The following is a 20889-nucleotide window of genomic DNA, read 5'->3' as shown; positions in this document are numbered from 1 at the left end:
TGTTATATTGTATAGTATGATATAATTATAACCCACATTATTAATTAAGAGTTACTGTTAATAGTAGAACCAACCGGGGCGCAGTGGCTCACGCCTATAATCCCAGTGGTTTGGGAGGCTGAGGTGGGTGGATCACCTGAGGTTAGGAGTTTGAGACCAGCCTGACCAACATGGAGAAACCCTGTCTCTACTAAAAATACAAAAGTAGCCAGGCATGGTAGCGCATGCCTGTAATCCCAGCTACTCAGGAGGCTGGGGCAGGAGAATCCCTTGAACCCAGGAGGCGGAGGTTGCAGTGAGCTGAGATTGCACCACTGCACTCCAGCCTGAGCATCAAGAGTGAAACTCCAACCCCCAAAAAACAATATAGTAGAACCACAGATGTTGGGGTCAGGTAGAGCAGTGTTGTAATCCTCACCCAAGGACTTGTCAGCTGGAGATTTTGAGTAAGTGACTTAATAACCTCTCTGCGTCTCGGTTTTTTCTTCTATATAGTGGGGCGTTGGGGTCCCCACCTTGTCTTCCTTTCAGGACTGCCATTAAGAGTAAATGAAAGGGCATGGAGTTCTTCACCTGTGTTTGACCCAGCCAAGGGCTGCACTGAAAGATGGTGTTTATTACTGCAGGGCATGTGTGTTGAGCTCCTGGATGAAGATGAGGCGTTCGGGTGGGTTTGTCCCTGTCCTGACTTGGCTCTGCCATGCCTCCCCACTCCCACAGGTGAACCTGTTCTCTGACCCACCCCAGCCCAGCCGCAGCATCCACACAGGAATGGTACCGCAGGGGACCAAGGTCCTGTCCTTCACCATCCCACAGCCCCGCTCAGCGGAGTGGTGGCCGGGCCCGGCTGAGGACCCCCAGACCTCTGTGGCCTCAGGTGAGTCCCGGAGAAGAGGTGTGTTGGAGGCCCCTCCTGCCTGGGCTTCTGCTCTGTGGGGCCCACTGCATCACCTTGGGAATGGCACTGGCCTCAGGCCAGGGGAAGGAGGGAGGCAAGGCCCCACTCTGGACAGTTTGACTCAAAGGGGGTCAGAGATGTAGAAAGTGTCCTGTTTTGAGCCACAGCAGCATGGGGCAGCCCTGGCCCTGCCACTTGGCATCTTGGTGATCCTGGGTGAGTTGAAAACATGGAGCATTGTCCCTAGGGAGCCCATATCTCAGCCAGGCCCTGCGCTAAGCCTTGACACATGTGATCTCAGTTAATCCCCACAACAGCCCGTTGAGGTTCACACTGTAGTCACACCCATGACAGTCAAGGGGACCAAGGCTCGGAGAGGTGAGGACACACTGAAGCTCACACAGCTATGGAGGAGAGGTGTCTGGACTTGAACCCACGTCTCCCTGTGTGAGAGCCTCACTTGACTGGGAGCCCAGAGGCCTGGCATAGCTCTGCCCTTGCCAGCCATGTGACCTAGGTCAGATCTAGGCCTTGTTCTCTGCTGTAAATGGGGGACGACGCTCTGCCCAGCCCACTTCCTGGGGCTGATGTGAAGATAGCACATGATGACTGAGCTGGAACTTGATGACGGAGGTGTTGGCCTTGAGGTTCAGCCTCAGCCCTTTAGCCCCTGGAAGGACTATTCTTGGCCCCTGCTTTCAGCGTTTGTGTATTCCAGGGTGGCCATCAGCTCGAGGAGACCTGAGCCCCTCCTCGCCCACCAGCAAGCCCAACCTAGGGTGGCTTCCAGAGAATGGGGGCGTCTCCAAGGACCAGTCCTCAGAAGAGCAGACCCAGGCACTGGCTTCTCAGGCCCGACAGTTCCTGGCCAAGGTGAGTGGACTCCCAGCTTTGCCCTCGAGAGACTTAACCCACCTGGAGAACACAGAACCTCTGCCTGCTTGGGTGAGAGGTGCTCTGGGAGCCTCCCTCATCATTCCCCTGCCTCTGCACCAAGTTAACTCAGCTGTCCCCAAAACATGAACCCCTCCCTGGTTTTAGAGGCCACACAGCTCCAGCTCCTCCTTGTCACCAGTGCTAGGTTTAACGCCCCTTTTGGCGATGCGTCTCATCAAAGTCCCTCCAGTTGTGCTTAAAAGTGTCTCTAGGGTGATTCCCAGGAGACTCTAAGCTCTTGCAGGGTTCCAGAAGGGTAACAGAATCTCCACTCTGCCTTTTCCTCTTCAGGATAAGTTGCCTCACTTTCTTAGTTTATTTTATTAAATAAATCAATTCTCAGTTACTTCTCAAGGGTCTTTGTATCTCCATCCAACAGTCCAAGTAACTGTGGATTGTTTGCAGGTCTGTTTATAACTGTACATTGGCTTTATTCTAGAAGTTCTTTAAAGTACCTTATGAAAATACATACGTTTTAACCCCATTCTGAAAACAGAAGCAAGGAAACGGGGGCGGAGAGGAAGTAAGGGTAGAAAAAAATAAAGTATGTGAAGTGAGTAAATAAAATATTCTGCTGGACTTTAAGCACATTAGAGTCGCACATTTACCTTTGATCTTCCGAGCTGCCAATGCAAAAAGAGAAATGCCATAGTTACACACACCACCATGTCCATAAAACAAATTATTTCAGAGAATCCCCACCACGCTATTCTTCCCTTCCCTTCCCTCCCCTCCTCTCCCTTCCCCTCCTCTCCTCTCCTTTCCCCTCTACTGCTTTCTCTTCCCCTCTCCTCCCCATCTTTCCTCCCCTCCCCTTTTCTCTCCACCCTTCCCTTCTCCCCTGCCCTCCCCTTTCCCCTCCCCTCCTTTGCTTTATTGAAATGTAATTCACATACCATTCAATTGATTCACTTGAAGTGTATGTGGTTTTTAGTATCTTCATAGTTCTGCCGCCATCACCACAATCAATTTTAGAACATTTTCATCACCCACTAAGAAACCTCATCTCTATTAGGCAGCCACTCCCCATTCCCTCTTCCCCCAGCCTCTAGCAACTGCTCATCTGCTTCCTGTCTTTATGGGCTTACCTACTGTTGACATTTCATAGCAATAGATTAATGCAATATCTGTCCTGTGTCTGACGTCCATCACTTGCCATGTTTTCAAAGTTCATCCACGTTGGAACAGCACATACATACAAGTACTTCATTTCTTTTTTTTTTTTTTTTTTTTTTGAGACAGAGACTCTCTCTGTTGCCCAGGCTGGAGTGCAGTGGCGCCATCTCGGCTCACTGTAACCCCCACCTCCCAGGTTCAAGCGTTTCTCCTGCCTTAGCCTCCCTAGGAGCTGGGATTACAGATGCCAGTCACCACACCTGGCTAATTTTTGTGTTTTTAGTAGAGACGGGGGTTTTACCATGTTGGCCAGGCTGGTCTCGAACTTCTGTCCTCAGGTGATCCACTCGCCTCGGCCTCCCAAACTACTGGGATTATAGACTTCATATCTTTTTGCCACCACCATACTTGGTTCCATAGCTGGAGACACATTTCTTCTTCGTCTTACCTATTGTCCAGAAAATAAAGTGATGTCAAATCATCACACTGACCAGGAGCTAGGGCCTTAGCTGAACCCTCATGATCTAGGGCTGCATGGTCCAATTCCGAAGCCACTGGCCACACGTGGCTGTTGAGTACTTGACATCATCTGCTCTGAATTGAGGTGTGCTGTGGGTATAAAACACATACCAGATTTCAGAGACTTAGAAAAAAGAATATAAAATATCTCCCTATTTTTTTATATTGATTACATGTTGAAATGATCACACGTTGAAATTATATCATTAAAATGATAATTTCAATAAATAAAATATATTATTAAAATTAATTTTACCTGTTTCTTTTTACATTCTCAGGGTGGTGCTGAGAAAATTACAAATGACGTGTGTAGCTCACACTGTATTTCTATTTTACATATTATATGCATTATATAAAATATGATTATATTATATACATTTCTATATTACATTTCATGCTGATCTAGATCATTCTTAAAACAACCTCAAATCATCCCTTTCCTCGCTCTATCACCAGGCTGGAGTGCAGTGGCGCAATCTCGGCTCACTATAACTTCCATTTTCTGGTTTCAAGCAATTCTCCTGCCTCAGCCTCCCAAGTAGCTGGTACTACAGGCACACACCACCACGCCCAGCTAATTTTTTTGTATTTTTAATGGAGATGGGATTTCACCATGTTGGCCAGGACAGTCTCCATCTCTTAACCTTGTGATCCACTCACCTCAGCCTCCCAAAGTGCTGGGATTACAGGCGCGAGCCACCACATGCAGCCTCCGTTGCCTTTTTTCCAATTAAATGTTTTTTGGTTTTTTGTTTGGAGTGGGTAATAGAACCCCGTGATAAGGACCCTTGCACAGCACAGAGGGCATGTTGAGCAAAAATGAAATCTTTTCTCCAACCCATGCAAAAACGTTCACTGCACACACTCGCATTTATAGAAATGGTTGCATAAGCTACTGTACCTTGACTTTTTGAACTCCTAAATTTGAAATTTATTTTTGGGCAGGCAATGAATTCACATTGTTCACAGTTCAAAGGAAGCAGAGGACATGTAGTAGAAAAATCTACTTCTCATCCCTGTCTTCCAGCCCCCCAGTTCTCCTGAACGATGAATGTTTAATTGTTAATAAATTAATTATTAAGTAATAATTAAATAAATTAACTGTTAAGAAACAATATTTTAGTTTCTTGAAGCCCTATAGAGATAGTGTGTCATATATAAGCAAATGTATTTTTAGTTTTCCTTTTTATTCTCTACGTATTTTATACAGATGGCCGCATACCATAAACATTGCCCTATACCTTGATTTGACACCGAAAAGCAGGTCTTGGAGGTATTAATAGCTCAGAACATAGGCACGTGCCTTCCTCATGTTGATGGCTGCATACTATTCCACAGACAGGCATTTAGGCTGTTTCTTGTCCCCTCCCTACTGTTGGTGCTGCACTAAATATTCTGGCTCATTAGGCTTCATGCACATGAGCGAGTTTCTCTGTCGTCAGTAAAATCCAGCAGGTTCCACTTTGATTTTTCTCAAGGCTGCCATGCCTGGGGCTGGTGGTAGAGGCTGTTCCCAGCACCCACCTCTCCATGCTTGGCAGAAACCCCACATCCTGAGGACAGACCCAGCTCCTCTTACTAAAGCATGGATGTGGCTGGGTGTGGGAGTCTGCAGGACTGGATTAATGGAGCATATTTCTTTCCCCTCCCAATGTCCAGGTGGAGTCCTTTGAAAGACTGATACAGGCAGGACGGCTCATGCCCCAGGACCAACTCAAGGTACTGCCCAATTGAGGAGCTGCCTGTGGAACTGCCAGACAGCTACTGTCCTCCATGGCTCTGTCTCTGATGCCTCTTTTGCTGCAAAATGGGAAAAAGAAGCCCAGTCACTTTCTTTAGAGCAAACAGCTCCTGCTTAGCTTCCCATGATAATGATTATATCACAGTAGTTACCACTTACTAAGCAAGGATGTTTGTGTGCCAGGGACTGTGGTAAACCCTAATGTATGTTATTTTATCATCATCAAAACCCAGTGAAGCAGTTACAGTAATCGCCCTCATTTAACCAGGATGGAACTAAAGCTCAGAGAGGCAACCTGAAGGCCATACAACTAGTAGGTAGCAGAACCTGGAGCCAGGTCTGTCTGCCTCCCAGATCCAGGCTCATAATCACTACCTCCACAAAGTATCCTGCCTCTCAGCAGGCAGAAACAGGCCTCTTCTTTTTTATTGCCTTTAAAAAAAATTACAAAAGTAGTTGCCCAAAGTTTGAGAACAAGGTTAAAAGAAAGCAGAGCGGGGAGACACTTTCTAGAATCTGTACTGGTGTATTTCCTTTTGGAATTTGGTGTTTTAGATAACTGTGGTCATAAATACCATTTAGATTCCTGCTGCATCAGCCAGAGTCCCAGTAAGGAACAGGGGAAGCTTTCAAATCTGGGAGTGTGGAGGTCAAAGGAAGGAACTGTCGGCACAGGTGTGGGCAGCATCAGGGGACCCAACAAAGGCTGGAGGATCCCCAGGGAGTAGCATTAGCTGTTCCGCCTCTCAAGTCTCTCTCTTCCCACCCTGCGATCTCTGATAGGTTCCTCCCACTAGACAGACCCAACCAGAAGCCAGCAGGTAGAAAGCCGTGGTGCTCAAAGCACAGAGCAGGGTGGGAGAGGAGCTGGGAGAAGGTCTGGAGAGGTAAATGCAACACACCTAGTTTCTAAAAAAGTGTTATGGCAGGAACATTTTCCTCTGTGGTTATATATGTATGTATACATACATTTTCCAGTCACAAGATGTGGGGTGTGTATCATGTAGTATCATCCAGTAAATGACCAAGGACCTTATAAACTAAAACCATTCATTTTTTTACTCTCTGTTCTAATTCCACCATATACAGGGAAGTTGAGAGCTGTCAGAAGAGTAGATGTGACCAGGGAGTGGGTTCTAGGTTGCCCTTGGCCTCGGTCTGTTCTCAGAGTTGAGTGGGTTGCGGATGGTAGTAAGATAGTGATACTGGCCGGGCACGGTGGCTCACGCCATATCCCTGCACTTTGGAAGGCTGAGTCAGGTGGATCACAAGGTCGGGAGTTCGAGACCAGCCTGACCAACATGGTAAAACCCTGTTTCTACTAAAAATACAAAAATTAGCTGGGCGTGGTGGTAGGCACCTGTAATCCCAGCTACTCAGGATGCTGAGGCAGGAGAATCACTTGAACCTGGGAGGAGGAGGTTGTAGTGAGCCAAGATTGTGCCACTGTACTCCAGCCTGGACAACAGAGCAAGACTCCGTTTCAAAAAATAAAAATAAAAAAGAGAGTGTTACCAATCCCAATTCCTGCAGCTTTAGCCATGCATTACCTGTGATCATATTTAACACACAAGCCTAGCAGAATTGCTAGGACCATGAGCTCTGGGGCCAGAGGGCCTGGGCCCACATCTTGTCTCTACAGCTCACTCACTTAAACGACTTAAACGACCTCTCTGTGCCTCAGTTTCATTCTTTTTAAATGAAGATGATAAATTACCCTTCTCATGACGATTATATTGAAGGTGAAATAAATGCAAAGTGCTTTAGCACAGAGCCTCAGTGCTCAGTAAGCTCTATCATGTGATGGTGATGATAACATTATCTGTGTTGCTAATCTGTAAGAATTTGGGGAAAGAGTGGCTAATTTTCTGAAGCCCACAGTTCTGTAAATCAAGAATGAGGATCCAGAGTCTCTCAAGTAGTAGGTCCTTACGGAGATATAGTGAGAGTATATTTGACACTGTGACAGCTATGACAGTTTGTGGTACTTTGGGGTCCTTGTAAGTCTACCCAGGAAGGGCTGGTGCCCTCTGAAGCTGGTGCCAAGACTCTAAGTGGTGTCTCTGTTGTGCCAGTCTGATGACAGAGAGCTTGGCCACGGCAGCTCTTCAAAGCAAGCAGCCTCCAGAGTTCTCAACCCCAGACTGTATCTCGCATGAACTCAGGGGCCCAGGCGCCTCCCATGGCCTCCCGCAAGCTGTCTCATCCACTGTGTCTGCAGAGACAGGCCCTGGGGGTGCTGAGCACTCAAGTCTTCCTGGCCTGGTCTGGTTTCAGGGCTTCCTGCAGCTGAAGGCTGCCCACGCAGCCCTGGAGGAGGAGTACCTGAAGGCCTGCCGGGAGCAACTCGCTGACCAGCCACTTGCCGGCTCCATGGGGACACCTGGGAGATTTGATCCTGGCAGGTACCTGCTGGGGAGGAAGGCCTGGAAGGACAGATGGGAGGGGTCCCTGGAGTCCCTCAGTCTCCAGGAGGGAGACACTTTGTCCTTATGATTTATACACGAGGGAACAGAGAGAAATCCTATCCTAATTAGCAACACATCCAAATGGTGGCACACTCAGAAGCTGAGATTTGAGCCCTTTGGACTCATGTGCTGAGAAGACCCCTTGGCAATAAGAGCTGAAACCCTTGTTGGACTATGGGGAAACTGAGGCTAGAGGGGAGTGGGGTTTATCTAAATTCCCACAGCCTGTGGATGGCAGAGGGGACTTGGACTGAGGCCTCCTGATTCCCAGTGGAACATTCTTTCATCTTGTTTATTTATTTTGAGTTCTCACCATCATCTAAAGGCTGATGCTAAATGGACCCCAAAGGGCCAACCCCTGGAGTCCCTGCTCTGACACTCTCTCCCAGACCTGCCTGATGGGGCTGCCATCTTGGGCTCCTGGCACTGATGTTTCTGCATTCCAGGGAGCTGGAGGCAGAGATTTACCATCTGGGAAGTTGCCTGGAAGAGCTGAAGGAACACATAGACCAGACCCAGCAAGAGCCTGAGCTGCCCCAGTCAGACTCAGCTCTGGACAGCTCCCCAGCCCTGCCCTACCCCCACCAGCCAAAGCACCTGCCAGCTTCTTCCGGACAAGCCCCTACGCCAGCCATCAAGACCTCCCGCTATGAGGTACCTCTTTGCTCAACCATATTGGGCTGTTCCCCTGTGCATTCATTTCTTCATTAATTCATTTCTTCAGTACATATTGCATATTTATGAAATGTGTACCATATGCCAGGACCCATGACACATGGTGGGTACTCAGTGGGATGGGAGGTGGTGGGGAAGGTGGCCTCTACCTTCACAGTTTCCTGCAGAGTTGAACTAGTGACAGTGATTTAGTTATAATTATTACTTCACTGAAGGAGAATTATGGGGTTCTGTGAGAGTAGATAGCGGGAGTAACATGATTGAGTTTGAGGAGAAGGTCAGAGAAACTTTCCCTGAAGAAGTCATGTTTAAAGGAGACCTGAGGCTAAATAGGAATTACCAGAGACAGAAAGAGAAAAGGCATCCAGCAGGGAAAACAGCCTGTGCAAAGGCCCTGTGGCTAGAGTATGGGAAGAGAAGGAAAAAATAGTCTGAGGTGTGGCTGGAGAGGCAGGAGGGGACCCCATGATGTAGGGTCTGGTGGGCCACATAGAGAGCGTGGTCTTAAACTCTGCTGGGTTTTCTGGTGGGGGATGACTTAAGATGACTAGTGGGTAGGCCAGTCTGAGGCTGTGTAGGTGGCAGGGCAAATGGAGAAGCACATGTGGATTTGAGAGAGGTTGGGAAGGCATGTTTGAGTGGACTTGGAGCGGCCGTGAGAGGGAAGGGACACACAGATGGCTCCCAACTCTAGCTTGTAGTACAGCACAGATGATGGGGTAAAGCCGAGACAAGAGCCCAACACGAAAGGGGCTTTGTAGGAGTCTCTCCGGCCCACACCACGACCCCCTGAGAGACAACCACTATCTCGGTTTTGCAGACAAGCAAGCTGAATGTAGTGCGTTGACACAGATGACAGTGGTGGGGTCTCTATGCCTCTCAGCTCCTGTTGCCTGTGCTGCAAAGGCTTGGCTGTTGGGGATAGAAGCAGGAGAGAGAGCCCAGCATGCTGGGTAGGGTGGGGCTCTGGTAGGACATCCCTGACAGCTGAGGCCTTACTGGCCCCATGGTTTGGGGAAAATCTTATGCGGTGCTCTGTCCTAGAGGGTAGGAAGACTCTACCAGGCATCACTACATGCATGAATGGGGAGAAAACCTGAGTACCTTATCTTGAGGGACCCTTGTGCTCTTCAGTGAAGGTATTGCAGGGGGCTGTGGTGGCTACACTGGAATGGATGGGGGTCAGGAGTGTTGACTCTGGCAGGAAGTCTAGGTTCAAATCTCAACTCTGCTCCTTGTTTCTGTTGACTTTGGGCAAATCATTTGAGCATGAGTTACCTGTCTGTAAAATGGGTTGTGATAATTGTAGGTACTGGTGGTGTTGTGATGTGATATCTCTATGGTGCTTGGCACATAGTAGGTGCTCAATTCATGGCAGCCAGTATGGAAGACCACATAGCCCAGTCCCCATAGTTTACACACACATGAAAGGGTGGTGGGCGTAGTGAGTCTAATGTGCTTCTTACTCTTCAGCCCCCAGCATGAGCCTGGCAGGAGGTAGGTGCTTAAAAGTAGTGTTGAAGTATCTGCTGAATCTCTGTCCCTCCATCTCTCTGACCCCAGCCTGCCACCACCACTGCTGCCTCCAGCACTGGCCCCTACCCACTGCATGTGAATGTCGAGGTGAGCTCTGGCAACAATGAGGTGGAGGACAGGCTGCAGGACCCCCCGGCCCTGCTCAGGGACAAGGAGCTGCAGATGGAGCAAGTTCTCCATGGCCTCTTGGAGCGGTGAGTGCCACCTGGACCTGACTGTTGTGTCCGGCCAGCAGCTGGATCTTGGTGGTCCCCCACTGGGCAGAGGTCATGCCCCTCTGTGTGTTCTTCTGCAGGTCCCTCGGTGTGAAGTCTCTCCCGGAAGCCGTGAGGGTGGAGGAGGAGGAAGAAGGGGAGGAAGAGGAGGAGGAGGAGGGAGGCGACTCCTTGGAAGTTGATGGGGTGGCTGCAGCTTCAGGGAAGGCAGAGGCCACCGGGGTCCTCCCAAGGCAGTGTCTGGTGCAGGCTGAGAAAAGTCATGGGGCTCCCCTGGAGTAAGTCGCTGAGCCTTTCCTGCAGAATGTCCAGTTCCACCCTAAAACCACAGGGGTGACCACTGTCAGAGTGAGTAAGGCAGCACTTCGCAGTTTACACATGGCTTCCCGTCCTGCCTCTTCGTGGTGTGGAGTGTTTACCACTGATAGCCCTTGAAGTGATTTTGGGTAGTGTGGGACATGATTTTCAGTAAGACAGATGCAGCTCTAAAGAACAGTATTCTCAGCACAGTGGCCCATGCCTGTAATCCCAGCACTGGGGGAAGCCAAGGCAGGTGCATCACTTGAGCCCAGGAGTTCAAGACCAGCCTGAGCAAAATGGCAAAACCTCATCTCTACAAAAAATACAAAAAGTAGCCAGGCATGGTGGTACACCCCTGTAGTCTCAGCTGTTTGGGAGGCTGAAGTAGGTGGATCTCTTCAGCCCAGGAGGCGGAGGTTGCAGTGAGCTGAGATCGGGCCACTGCACTCCAGCCTGGGTGACAGTGTGAGACCTCATCTCAAAAAAAAAAGAAAAAAAAATATTATTCTCCTTTTCTATTTCTGACCTTCCAATGATACAAAGGAGAAAGTCTCAGTTAGTGCTGTGGTGACTTTAATGCCTCTCTCGATCTTCTGTGGAAAAAGAGAGAGACGAGAGTGAAAGCATGCAAGCCGCCCTCATGCCTAGAACCTGTAGCAGGCAAATGAATCTATGTAGTATATGATAATGTTCAGGTTTCTTGTATTTATCCTCAAAGTTAGTTTCTATTTGTCACATAACACACCCATCTTCTGTTTTGGGTTTTGTGGTTTTTTTTTTTTTTTTTTTTTTTTTTTTTTTTTTGAGATGGAGTCTCGCTCTGTCACCCAGGCTGGAGTGCAGTGGCGTGATCTCGGCTCACTGCAACCTCCACCTCCTGGGTTCAAGCAATTCTCCATCCTCAGCTTCCCAAGTCACTGGGATTATAGGCACCTGCCACCATTCCCAGCTAATTTTTGTATTTTTAGTAGAATGGGATTTTTCCATGCTGGTCAGGCTGGTCTTGAACTTCTGACCTCAGGTGATCCACCTGCCTCAGCCTCTCAAAGTGCTGGGATTACAGGCGTGAGCCAGTGCACCCAGCCCCGATCTTCTGTTTTTAATAGTGATCTAAAATCTTTTGAGTGGCTGGAAGTTTATGGAAATGGATGAAATAGGGAAGACGGTAAACTCCTCAAGTCTGGGAAATGCTGCTTTAGCATTCCCTCCGTGGTGTATTGGGTGGGTTTTGTTGGCATCCACATTTTACAGTTGAGAAAAGTGAGGTCGAGAGAGGGGAAGTGCCTTGCCCTAGGACACACAGCTAGAGGGGTGGCAGAACCAGGCTGGGCAGCCAGGGGTGTCTGACTCTGGAGCTTGTGTTCTGGACTGCTTGGCTCACAAGACAGGCCAACCCCCACGTCAGGACTGCCTGGCCTGCGGCAGAACTCAGGGATGATGCTCTTCTCTCCCATGCCAGGGAGGCCACAGAGCAGATGGAATCTGTGAAGCCACCAGGTTTCCAGACATCCCTGGCCAGAGACGGGCACATGTCAGGCCTGGGCAAGGCTGAGGCAGCCCCTCCAGGCCCTAGCATGCCACTCCATGCTAGGGCACCCCACCCTCCGGGCACCAAGTCTGCAGCATCCCACCAAAGTAGTATGACCAGCCTGGAGGAAAGTGGCATTTCTGAGCGCCTTGCACAGAAGCCTTTGCACCAAGCCGGTGGGCCCCACCTGGAGGTAAGTCTCCCCGTGGGGGAATGGGCCCAGAACCTCAACTTTCTGCTTCTGGGTCTTTCCTTGTGCTCTTCCTTCTTGGAATACCTGCTGCTCCTGTCCCTCCCTGCCAGCCACAATCCCACCTGACATACAGGACTTATGCCCAGTGCCACCCGCATCCTGTCACACTTCCAGAGCTCTTGTTCCTCCTCTGAGAGCTTGGAGCCCATTGCTTGTACGTCCCTGAGCCTGCTCATCACAGCTGGGGAGTTCTACACCCTTTAGAGCAGAGATCACTGCCGCAAAGTCACAGACCATGATGGAAATGTGACTGTCACACAATAATGCATATATGTACATTCATGTGCATGCACGCACAAACACGCACACATACGCTTCTGTAGTCCTAATGAGCCCATGATCAGGAATTTCTGCACTAGATGTGAACTCACCGAGGGCAGGCACCCGTGTTGCTGTTTGTGTTCTTTGTGCTGTTCATGAAACCCAGTGGGTAGGGCCTGTGCATATTTGATGGTTTTGTTTTTCCAATGCCTTGGGCCTGAGCATTTCCGCAGTCAGAGAAGACTATAGGACTCCAGGCCTAAGCCAGGAGACATGGGAAATAAGGCTTTCTCCCTCTCCCCTTGCTAGTCCTTGTCCACGGCCATATCTCTCCCAAGGGCTCTGGCTGCCACTTCTCAGGGAGGCAAGACTCGCTCAGGGTCCTCCTGGGGTGTGGAGTCCCTGCTGGTAGCCAGATTCTTGTGCTGGGGCCTGAGAGCCTGAGGGCCCTCACCCCAGAGCCTGGCTGCTGGGAGGTCGGCCAGCCTCCTTGGTGCATGAGCCTCTGGGAGGTGAGGCCCAGGCCAGGATTTGGGAAGGGCTTCCCAGGCCGCCTTGGGGACCTTCCGCAGACATAAAGGGATACTGCCTCTTTCAGGAGCCCTGGATGGCGTTCCCGGAGACAGACAGTGGCTTTGTGGGCTCAGAAACAAGCAGAGTCTCACCCCTCACCCAGACTCCAGAGCACCGGCTCTCCCACATCAGGTATCCTGGGATCCCGCCATTGTCCTGTCAGTGCCACATACCTGGAACAGCCTGGGAATCACAGTGCCCGTTATGGCCCCGAATAAGAGGGATGATCTGGCCATTCATAGGGCCTCATTCATTCCCCCGACCATGATTTCTTGTTCCCATGTTATTGACAGAGCTTCAGGGAGGGGAGTGACTAGTCCAGCCTTATACAGCCAGTTAGCGACAGACTGGGAAATTAATTTTTGTTGAGCAATTGAATGGATGAATGAATAAAAACTACAAGGAGGGCTGGGCATTGTGGCTCACGCCTGTAATCCCAGCACTTTGGGAGGCTGAAGCAGGCAGATCACGAGGTCAGGAGATCGAGACCATCCTGACCAATATGGTTAAAACCTGTCTCTACTAAAAATACAAAATTAGCTGGGCATGGTGGTGCATGCCTGTAGTCCCAGCTACTCAGGAGGCTGAGGCAGGAGAATTGCTTGAACCCAGGAGGCAGAGGTTGCATTGAGCCGAGATTGCACCATTGCTCTCCAGCCTGGGTAACAAGAGTAAAACTCCGTCTCAAAAAAAAAAAAACAAAACTACAGGGAGGGCACTGTGAGGTAAACAGAAGATGAGGACAAAGGGCACTCAGGGTGGCTACATGGAACCCAAAGGGAAGGGAGAAGGCGGAGGGGACAGGGCTGAAGGGTGGAGGGATGGAGCCTCCAAAGCTGGGTGCAGGCCCTTCAGGAGGCCGATGTGACAGCCCCAGGGTACATGAAAAGGAAGGATTAGAAGTCCTATTTTTTTCTTTTTGAGATGGAGTCTCACTGTTGCCAGGCTGGAGTGCAGTGGCACAATCTCAGTTCACTGCAACCTCCACCTCCGGGTTCAAGTGATTCTCCTGCCTCAGCCTCCTGAGTAGCTGGGACTACAGGCATGCACCACCATGCCCAGCTAATTTTTGTATTTTTAGGAGAGACAGGGTTTCACCATATTGGTCAGGATGGTCTCGGTCTCCTGACCTCGTGATCTGCCTGCTTCAGCCTCCCAAAGTGCTGGGATTACAGGCGTGAGCCACCGCACCCGGCCTCTCTTTATGTCTTTATGTATTCTAAACATAAATTGAGCTTTATTATTTTACATATTGGTTGGCCAGTGTACAGTTTACAAAGAAGTGGGCATCCAATGTTTGTGTGTGTCCTTGGAAATAGGGTACCACCAGGGGTGTGAAGTCACAAAGGGTGGGAGTGCATTGGGTTAGCGAGTGGAGGGGCTCAGATGCCACCTGAGCGTCTCGCTCTGTGTGACCTCCGTGTGTCCCTTCCTCCACGGTCCCCCAGCACAGCAGGGACATTAGCCCAGCCCTTCACCGCATCTGTGCCCAGGGATGGAGGCTCCTACCCCAAGGCCAGGGGTTCTCTGGTTCCCAGAAGAGCCACAGAGCCCAGCACACCCCGGAGCCGAGCACAGAGGCATCTCTCCTGCCCAAGTGGGCCTCTCCTTCAGAGGGTACCCAACTGCAGCCTGGAGCGGGCATTGGCCACAGAGATGGGTGAGTGCAGGAGTCTGGCCTGGCCAGAACTGTGTGGATTGAAACATCAAACAGAACAACTTGTGGAACCCTTTAGGATATAACATATCAGCCAGGTCCCTTGTACGGAAATTTGAAATTACAGATAAGGTGGGCAAAAGGGAACAAAAGAAAAAAAATACCCTGGAGACCATTAGTGCCGACGTTTTGGTGTAGAAGCTGTGAGCTAGCTGTTTTCTGTGCCGATGTAAATGTGTGTTTATTTACACACACTCATGCACTGCATGACAACGTTTTGTTCAACAACAGACAGCATGTATGACTCAGCCTCCCAAGTAGCTGGGACTACAGGCACACACCACCACATCCAGCTAATTTTTGCATTTTTAGTAGATACTTGGTTTCACCATGTTGGCCAGGCTGGTCTTGAACTCCTGACCTCAGGTGATCCACCGGCCTCGCCCTCTCAAAGTGCTGGGATTACAGGCATGAGCCACTGCCCCCGGCCTGCACTGTACTTTTATAAATGACCTGCAGAGCAGCCCAGCCTTTAATTAAATTTTTTATTTGGAGATAATTGTGGATTCACATGCAGTTATAAGAAATAATACACAGAGATCCCATGTGCCTTTGCTCAGTTTCCCCCAATGATAATATCTTGCAAAACTGTAATACAATGTCATAGCCAGATGTTGACAATGACGCAGTGAAGATCCAGAATGTCCCATCACCACAAGGAGCGCCATGCTGCCCTTTCACAGCACCACTTCCCTCCTGCTTGCGGCCTGTCCTTAACCCCTGGTAACCACTAATCTGTCCTCCATTTCTATCATGTCATCATGTTAAGAATGTTTTATAAATAGAATCATACACTATGTAACCTGGGATTACATAGTATCCCAGGGATTGGCTTTTCACTCGGCATAATTCTCTGGACATTTACCTAGATTATTCTATGTATCAATAGTTAGCTCCTTTATATATTGGTGAGTAGTATTCCAAGGATTTCATTGCTTTTATTTTTAATTTATGTATTGTTTTTAAGATGGGGTCTCGCTCTGTCACCCAGGCTGCAGTGCAGTAGCGCCATGATGGCTCACCGCAGCCTTGACCTCCCCAGATCAAGCGATTCTCCCTTTTCAGTCTCCCAAGTAGCTGGGACCAAAGGGGAGTACCTCCACATCCAGCTAATTTTTTTTTTTTTGTATAATGTTTTTTTGCAGCAAAGATGGGATCTTTCTATATTACCTAGGCTAGTCTCGAACTCCTGGGCTCAAGCAATCCTCCCACCTCAGCCTCCCAGGGTGTTGGAATTACAGGTGTGAGCCACCGTATCTGGCCAGTTCATTGCTTTTAATGCATGGGCCAGATGAGTGGTTTTTAACCTTTGGTCACCCATCCCTTTGGGAGATTGGTTAAGAGTTATTAATGCCCTCCCCAGAAACACGCATACTGTACATGGAAAAAGGTGACTATAATTTCAGAGGAGGTTCTGAAGCCAGCCCCAGAACAACATGGTAAGGTGATCAAGTCTTAGGGACCCAAGTGAAGGAGCAATTAATTCTTTGCAGGGGGAGTTCCTGAAGACTTGGATGGTGTCATGGTGGGTGGGAGGAGAGGTTCTGGTTAGAAACAGCAGAGCAGGCCCAGCTCAGCACCCACATTCCCAGCAAAATTTAGATCTGGTTTGGAGGTCAGTGTGGGTCACTGGCCTCATCGGGAGCTTCCTTTGTGACCTTGAACTGGGCACTGCCGCTTCGTTTACCCCGTCATTCCACCTGCACGAGTGTGAGCTTGGAATTTCTCTCTGCTTAAACTCACTTTGGGTTCTCTCTCTGCCTTCCTAGTGGTTCCTGGCTCGGAGTTTGAGGGGCATAAGCAGATTTCTGAACAGCTCCTTCCCAGCAAGACAATCAGCCCACCCCCAGCCCCTGCCCCAGCCGCTGCCCCTCTGCCCCGTGGACCAACAGAGACCATCCCCAACTTCCCACTCAACAGGGCAGAGCGAGAGTAAGTCAGACCCTTGGATCCTGGGGGTTCAAGCTCATCATCCAGATGGGAGTGTGATGTGAAGTGTTAGGGGTGGAGGTAGAGACCTGCCCGGCTCACACAGCTGCTGGTGGTGGGACCATGCGGGCCCAGGTGTCCTGCCGCCCAGCGCCCGGCGGTTTCTGTGGGACCTCACTGACTAGGCATCAAGGACACTTCTCCAGCCAGTGGAAACTGACCTAAACAGTCACCTTTCTGGTGCTGAATCATCTCCCCTCTCTCCCCGTCATCTCCCTTCCAAGATAAGCCTGTCCTTTCCAGGGGTGTCTCTTCTGCCACTTGCACATTGATTGTATGAACCAAGAAGCTACTGCCTTCTGAGTTTTTCCTTTCTTTTTTTGGTCCATGTGCGTTTTTTCTAAGAAAGCTCCATTTCCTTGGTTGAACAGAAATGGTAAAATAGCTTGGTCGCTTCTCTTACATCTCCTCTTAGTTGCTTTTGGTCGATGATCACTCACATGTCCTTGCGGGAGGGGGTGAATATCTCGGGATGCGCTGTCATGTTGCCCACGTGCCAAGTTGTGTCCAGCTGCTGGCATCTGGCTTCCTTGTCTGAGTTTAGTAAGTCTGCCCCTGCAGGCTCCCCTGACATCAGGCTTGTTTCTCTATGGTATGCTGGGCCTTGGACAGAGTCTTGAATACAATAGTAGACAAGACTCTGTCCTAGGCCTCGTAAGCCTTACCATCTTATAGAATGGACACACGAAGAAACAGGCAGTGGCCCCCCCACTGTGATAAGTACCGTGATGGCAGAGGACTAAAGGACTGTGGGAACATAGAGGAGCATCTAGTCCAGTTAGAGGCTTCAGGAAGGGCTTCCTGGAGGAAGTGGTATCTCAGCAGACATCAGAAGGAAGAGAGGTAGAAGAGTATCTCCAGCAGAGGGAATGGCATGTCCAGAGGTCTAGAGGTGAGAGAGTGCCCATCACCTGTGAGGAGCTAAATGGTCAGCCAGATCCTCTAGTGTGAGGTGGTGGGGTGCTGGGCAGTAAAGGAAGAGAGGGGTAGGTAGGAGAGACCTGTGGAAGATCCTGCCTGAAGGCCACGGGTAAGAGGAGACGTTCACTGCATGTTCCGTGAGGGCACAAAGGCTGTGAGGACAGGGAAGGGGATTTTAAGCAGGGCAGTAGTGTGAGCAGGTTGATGTTCTGGAGTTCTCTGTCCACCAGCAGGGTGAGAACAGGCTGAGAATCTGCTGAGAAGGCTGCCTCATCCAAGAGAGATGACGGGGCCTGGGTTCTCTAGGGAGGCCCCTGCAGAGGGAAGAAGGGATTCATTTGGGGAGAGATATTTTGGAAGTTGGGCCCATGACACTTGGTAGCTGATTAACTTCAGGGGCGTTCAGGGAAGGAGCAGGTCTAGAGGGGCTCAGATTTCTGTCTGGCCGGTTAGCTGGATGCTGATGCCAAGTGCAGAGGCGGGGGAGTAAGTTTGCCAAGAAAGATGAATTTTAAGTGCCAGCTGGCACTCAGCAAGAAACTAAAGAGTTAAATCAGGGAGACTGAGATACCCAAGTGACTGACTCATGCTCCGGACTGGTAAGCCTTTTTTTTTTTTTTTTTTTTGAGACAGAGTCTCGCTCCATCGCCCAGGCTGGAGTGCAGTGGCACGATCTCTGCTCACTGCAACTTCTGCCTCCCAGGCTCAAGCGATTCTCCTGCCTCAGCCTCCCAAGTAGCTGGGATTACAGGCACATGCCACCACACCTGGCTAATTTTTGTATTTTTAGTAGAGATGGGGTTTCACCATGTTGGCCAGGTTGGTCTTGCTCTCCTGACCTCAGGTGATCCACCCACCTCGGCCTTCCAAAGTGCTGGGATTACAGATGTGAGCCACCACACTGAGCCTTTTTTTAATGCCTTCTGACTGGGAGCCGGAGCTCTCCCTTGCAGGGGTTAACTGGGGGCGGAGAGATGTCACTCTCCAGTAGCCACCGCCCACCCCTTGCCCTCACGGCTTTGTCTCAGAAACACCAGCAGGCATCTCCCTGGGGATTGCCAAGGGAACCCACTGCCCTTGAACACACACACTCAGTGCTAGGGCACAGCCAGAAAGAGGCCTGCACTCCTTCTGACACACTCATCTGAGTGCTCATGTCTGCTGGAGGCAGCACCAGGAGACGCTCACCCACCAGTCCAGGGGCCACCAGGCAAGAACGGCCCCAATGGGAATTCCCACCCCAGACCAAGGGATAGATGTGGAACCTGCAACAGCTTGGAGGTTGAAGCTCTAACGCTGCTCCATGTTGGGGAGAAGGAGTCTTGTGGGGAGGGGTGTCTGGGTAGGATTATCTGCTGCAGTCCTAGCAATGCCCACAAAAGGAGACCCTGGAGATGCAGGGACTGACTGGAGAGAAATGCAAACAGGGTTTACTCCCTAAATGCTGGCGGCTGGAGGTAGGACCACGTTGGGAGTTTCACCAGGATTTACTACAGCCCTGCAGACCGCTTCCAGCCTGCTCTTAGTCAGCCCTCCTGGGACAGGTGGGGCTAGGAAGCATCAAGGTGTCTCCTTGTCTGCTCTCCATGCACAGCACTCTACTCTGCTCCCTCTCAAAGCCCAGATCCTCTGCAGTACTGTGTCCTGAGCGCCCACAAGGTGCAGGGGCTCAGGGGTTATCAGACAGGAAGCCATTTCCTTCTTGCCTGCTGGCGGCTCACTGTCTGCGCGGGGAGACAGTGGACAAGCATCTTCTGCTAGGTCTGGAGGGACGGGCTTGCACAGTGGTAGGGAAAGGAGCTGCGCCTGGACAGAGAGTGAAGGTTGGTGTTTTACAGTGAACTGTAGCTAGGGCCCTCTCTCTCCTGCGTCCTCATCTCCAGCTCAGGAATTTGTCACTGGTGTTTCTGGATAGCTATTCAGACCCTGTATGTCACGCAGGGGAAACTTCAGAGGTTCTGTTCTGTTCACTGAATGCACAGGGACATGAACTCAGAAAGGATGTCAAGTTGTGTGCAAGAAAAGTGTTGCACAGGAAAGTTCTAGAATCATTTGGCAGCAGAGCTAGACCCTGTGCCTGCTGGGACGGGACAGAGGCTGCTGCGTCCTGGCACCCTCTGGGGTGGCTGCAGCTCGGTTCCCCATGCCTCTGTTCTTTGTTTCTGTGTCCACTCCTACCCCAGCCAGGCCATCCGTGAGCTGCAAGAGGAGGTGTCCCGGCTCCGCCTGCGGCTGGAGGACAGCCTGCATCGGGCACCCCAGGACAGCCCGACTCACCCAGCGTTTGCCTTTGACCGCCCCACCCGGACCCGCGGCCGGCCAGCGGACTCCCCAGCCCCCTGGGGCTCCCATTATGGCAGGTGGGTGACCTCAAAACTCCTACCTCTGTGTCCTGGTGGCAGCCATGGAAGATAGTCTTGGCTGGCCTCTGGCTGTCCCCAGACATATGGACTCAAGCACTGTCACATCCCTCTCTCACTCATTCACTCATTCACTCATTCATTCATTCACTGTTCCATTTGTTCACTGTGGAGGATTTGATGCACAGAAAAATATATAAACCTCTGTGTTAACAATAGAGAACAATGCAATGAATATCCCTGGGCCCACCACCCAGCCAAAGAGTTAGAACATTGCCAGGATGCCTACCCTCTCACCCACTAATTTGGTGTTGGTTCATTTATGATGATAACATAAAATCAGCTGGCTTCTTTTGAGTGTTTCTATGGGAGGGCACTCGATGAAGAGTTTTATGAACATTTTCTCATTCATCTTTTCATAACCCTCAGGTAATTGCTCTTATTATCCCCATTTGACAGATGGGGAGACTGAGGATCAGAGAGGCTCAGAGCCGTATTCTGTGAGACTGACTTCAGAGTCTTTGGCTTTGACTTTTATACTCTCCTTCCATTGTGTTAGAAGAATTTCTCCAGGCTGAGCTTCTCACAAATCCCTTTAAAGGCCACACAAAACCTCGTCCAATGACATCTCTCTTTCCTTTTGCTAGTAAATCCACAGAGAGATTGTCCGGTGAGCCTAGAGGTGAAGAGCAGACGGTTTCCGCAGGAAGGCGGCGAGCCAGGTCTTCCTCAGTGCCTCGGGAGGTGCCCCGACTGTCCCTGAGTAAGTGACCACCTGCCAAGGCCGATTTCTGGAGGCCACAGTCTGAGCATGTTGGCTCAGTGGTCAGGGACCACAGCAACAGCATTCAAGGAAACTTGGAGAAGGGTTTTTGTGCATCTG

At 50.3% G+C, this 20889-nt stretch overlaps 1 protein-coding gene across 1 annotated transcript in view; it reads left to right on the top strand.

Annotated features, from left to right (window-relative positions):
* The first annotated feature begins 280 nt into the window (after nt 1-280).
* LOC116546068 (microtubule organization protein AKNA-like) overlaps nt 281-20889 on the top strand; it is a 31232-nt gene continuing 10623 nt past the window's right edge. The window contains 13 exon segments of the mRNA XM_032272416.1: nt 281-877; nt 1617-1771; nt 5129-5188; nt 7488-7615; nt 8125-8332; nt 9917-10083; nt 10185-10382; nt 11864-12125; nt 13045-13151; nt 14468-14679; nt 16506-16668; nt 19830-20006; nt 20654-20769. Of these exon segments, the coding sequence (XP_032128307.1) occupies nt 550-877; nt 1617-1771; nt 5129-5188; nt 7488-7615; nt 8125-8332; nt 9917-10083; nt 10185-10382; nt 11864-12125; nt 13045-13151; nt 14468-14679; nt 16506-16668; nt 19830-20006; nt 20654-20769 (2281 nt within the window). The 5' untranslated portion in view covers nt 281-549.

This window comes from Sapajus apella, unplaced genomic scaffold (assembly GCF_009761245.1).
Source record: "Sapajus apella isolate SASKATOON/1434 unplaced genomic scaffold, GSC_monkey_1.0 scaffold565, whole genome shotgun sequence".
NCBI lineage: Eukaryota > Metazoa > Chordata > Mammalia > Primates > Cebidae > Sapajus > Sapajus apella.
This window is presented reverse-complemented; position numbering and strand designations above follow the sequence as displayed.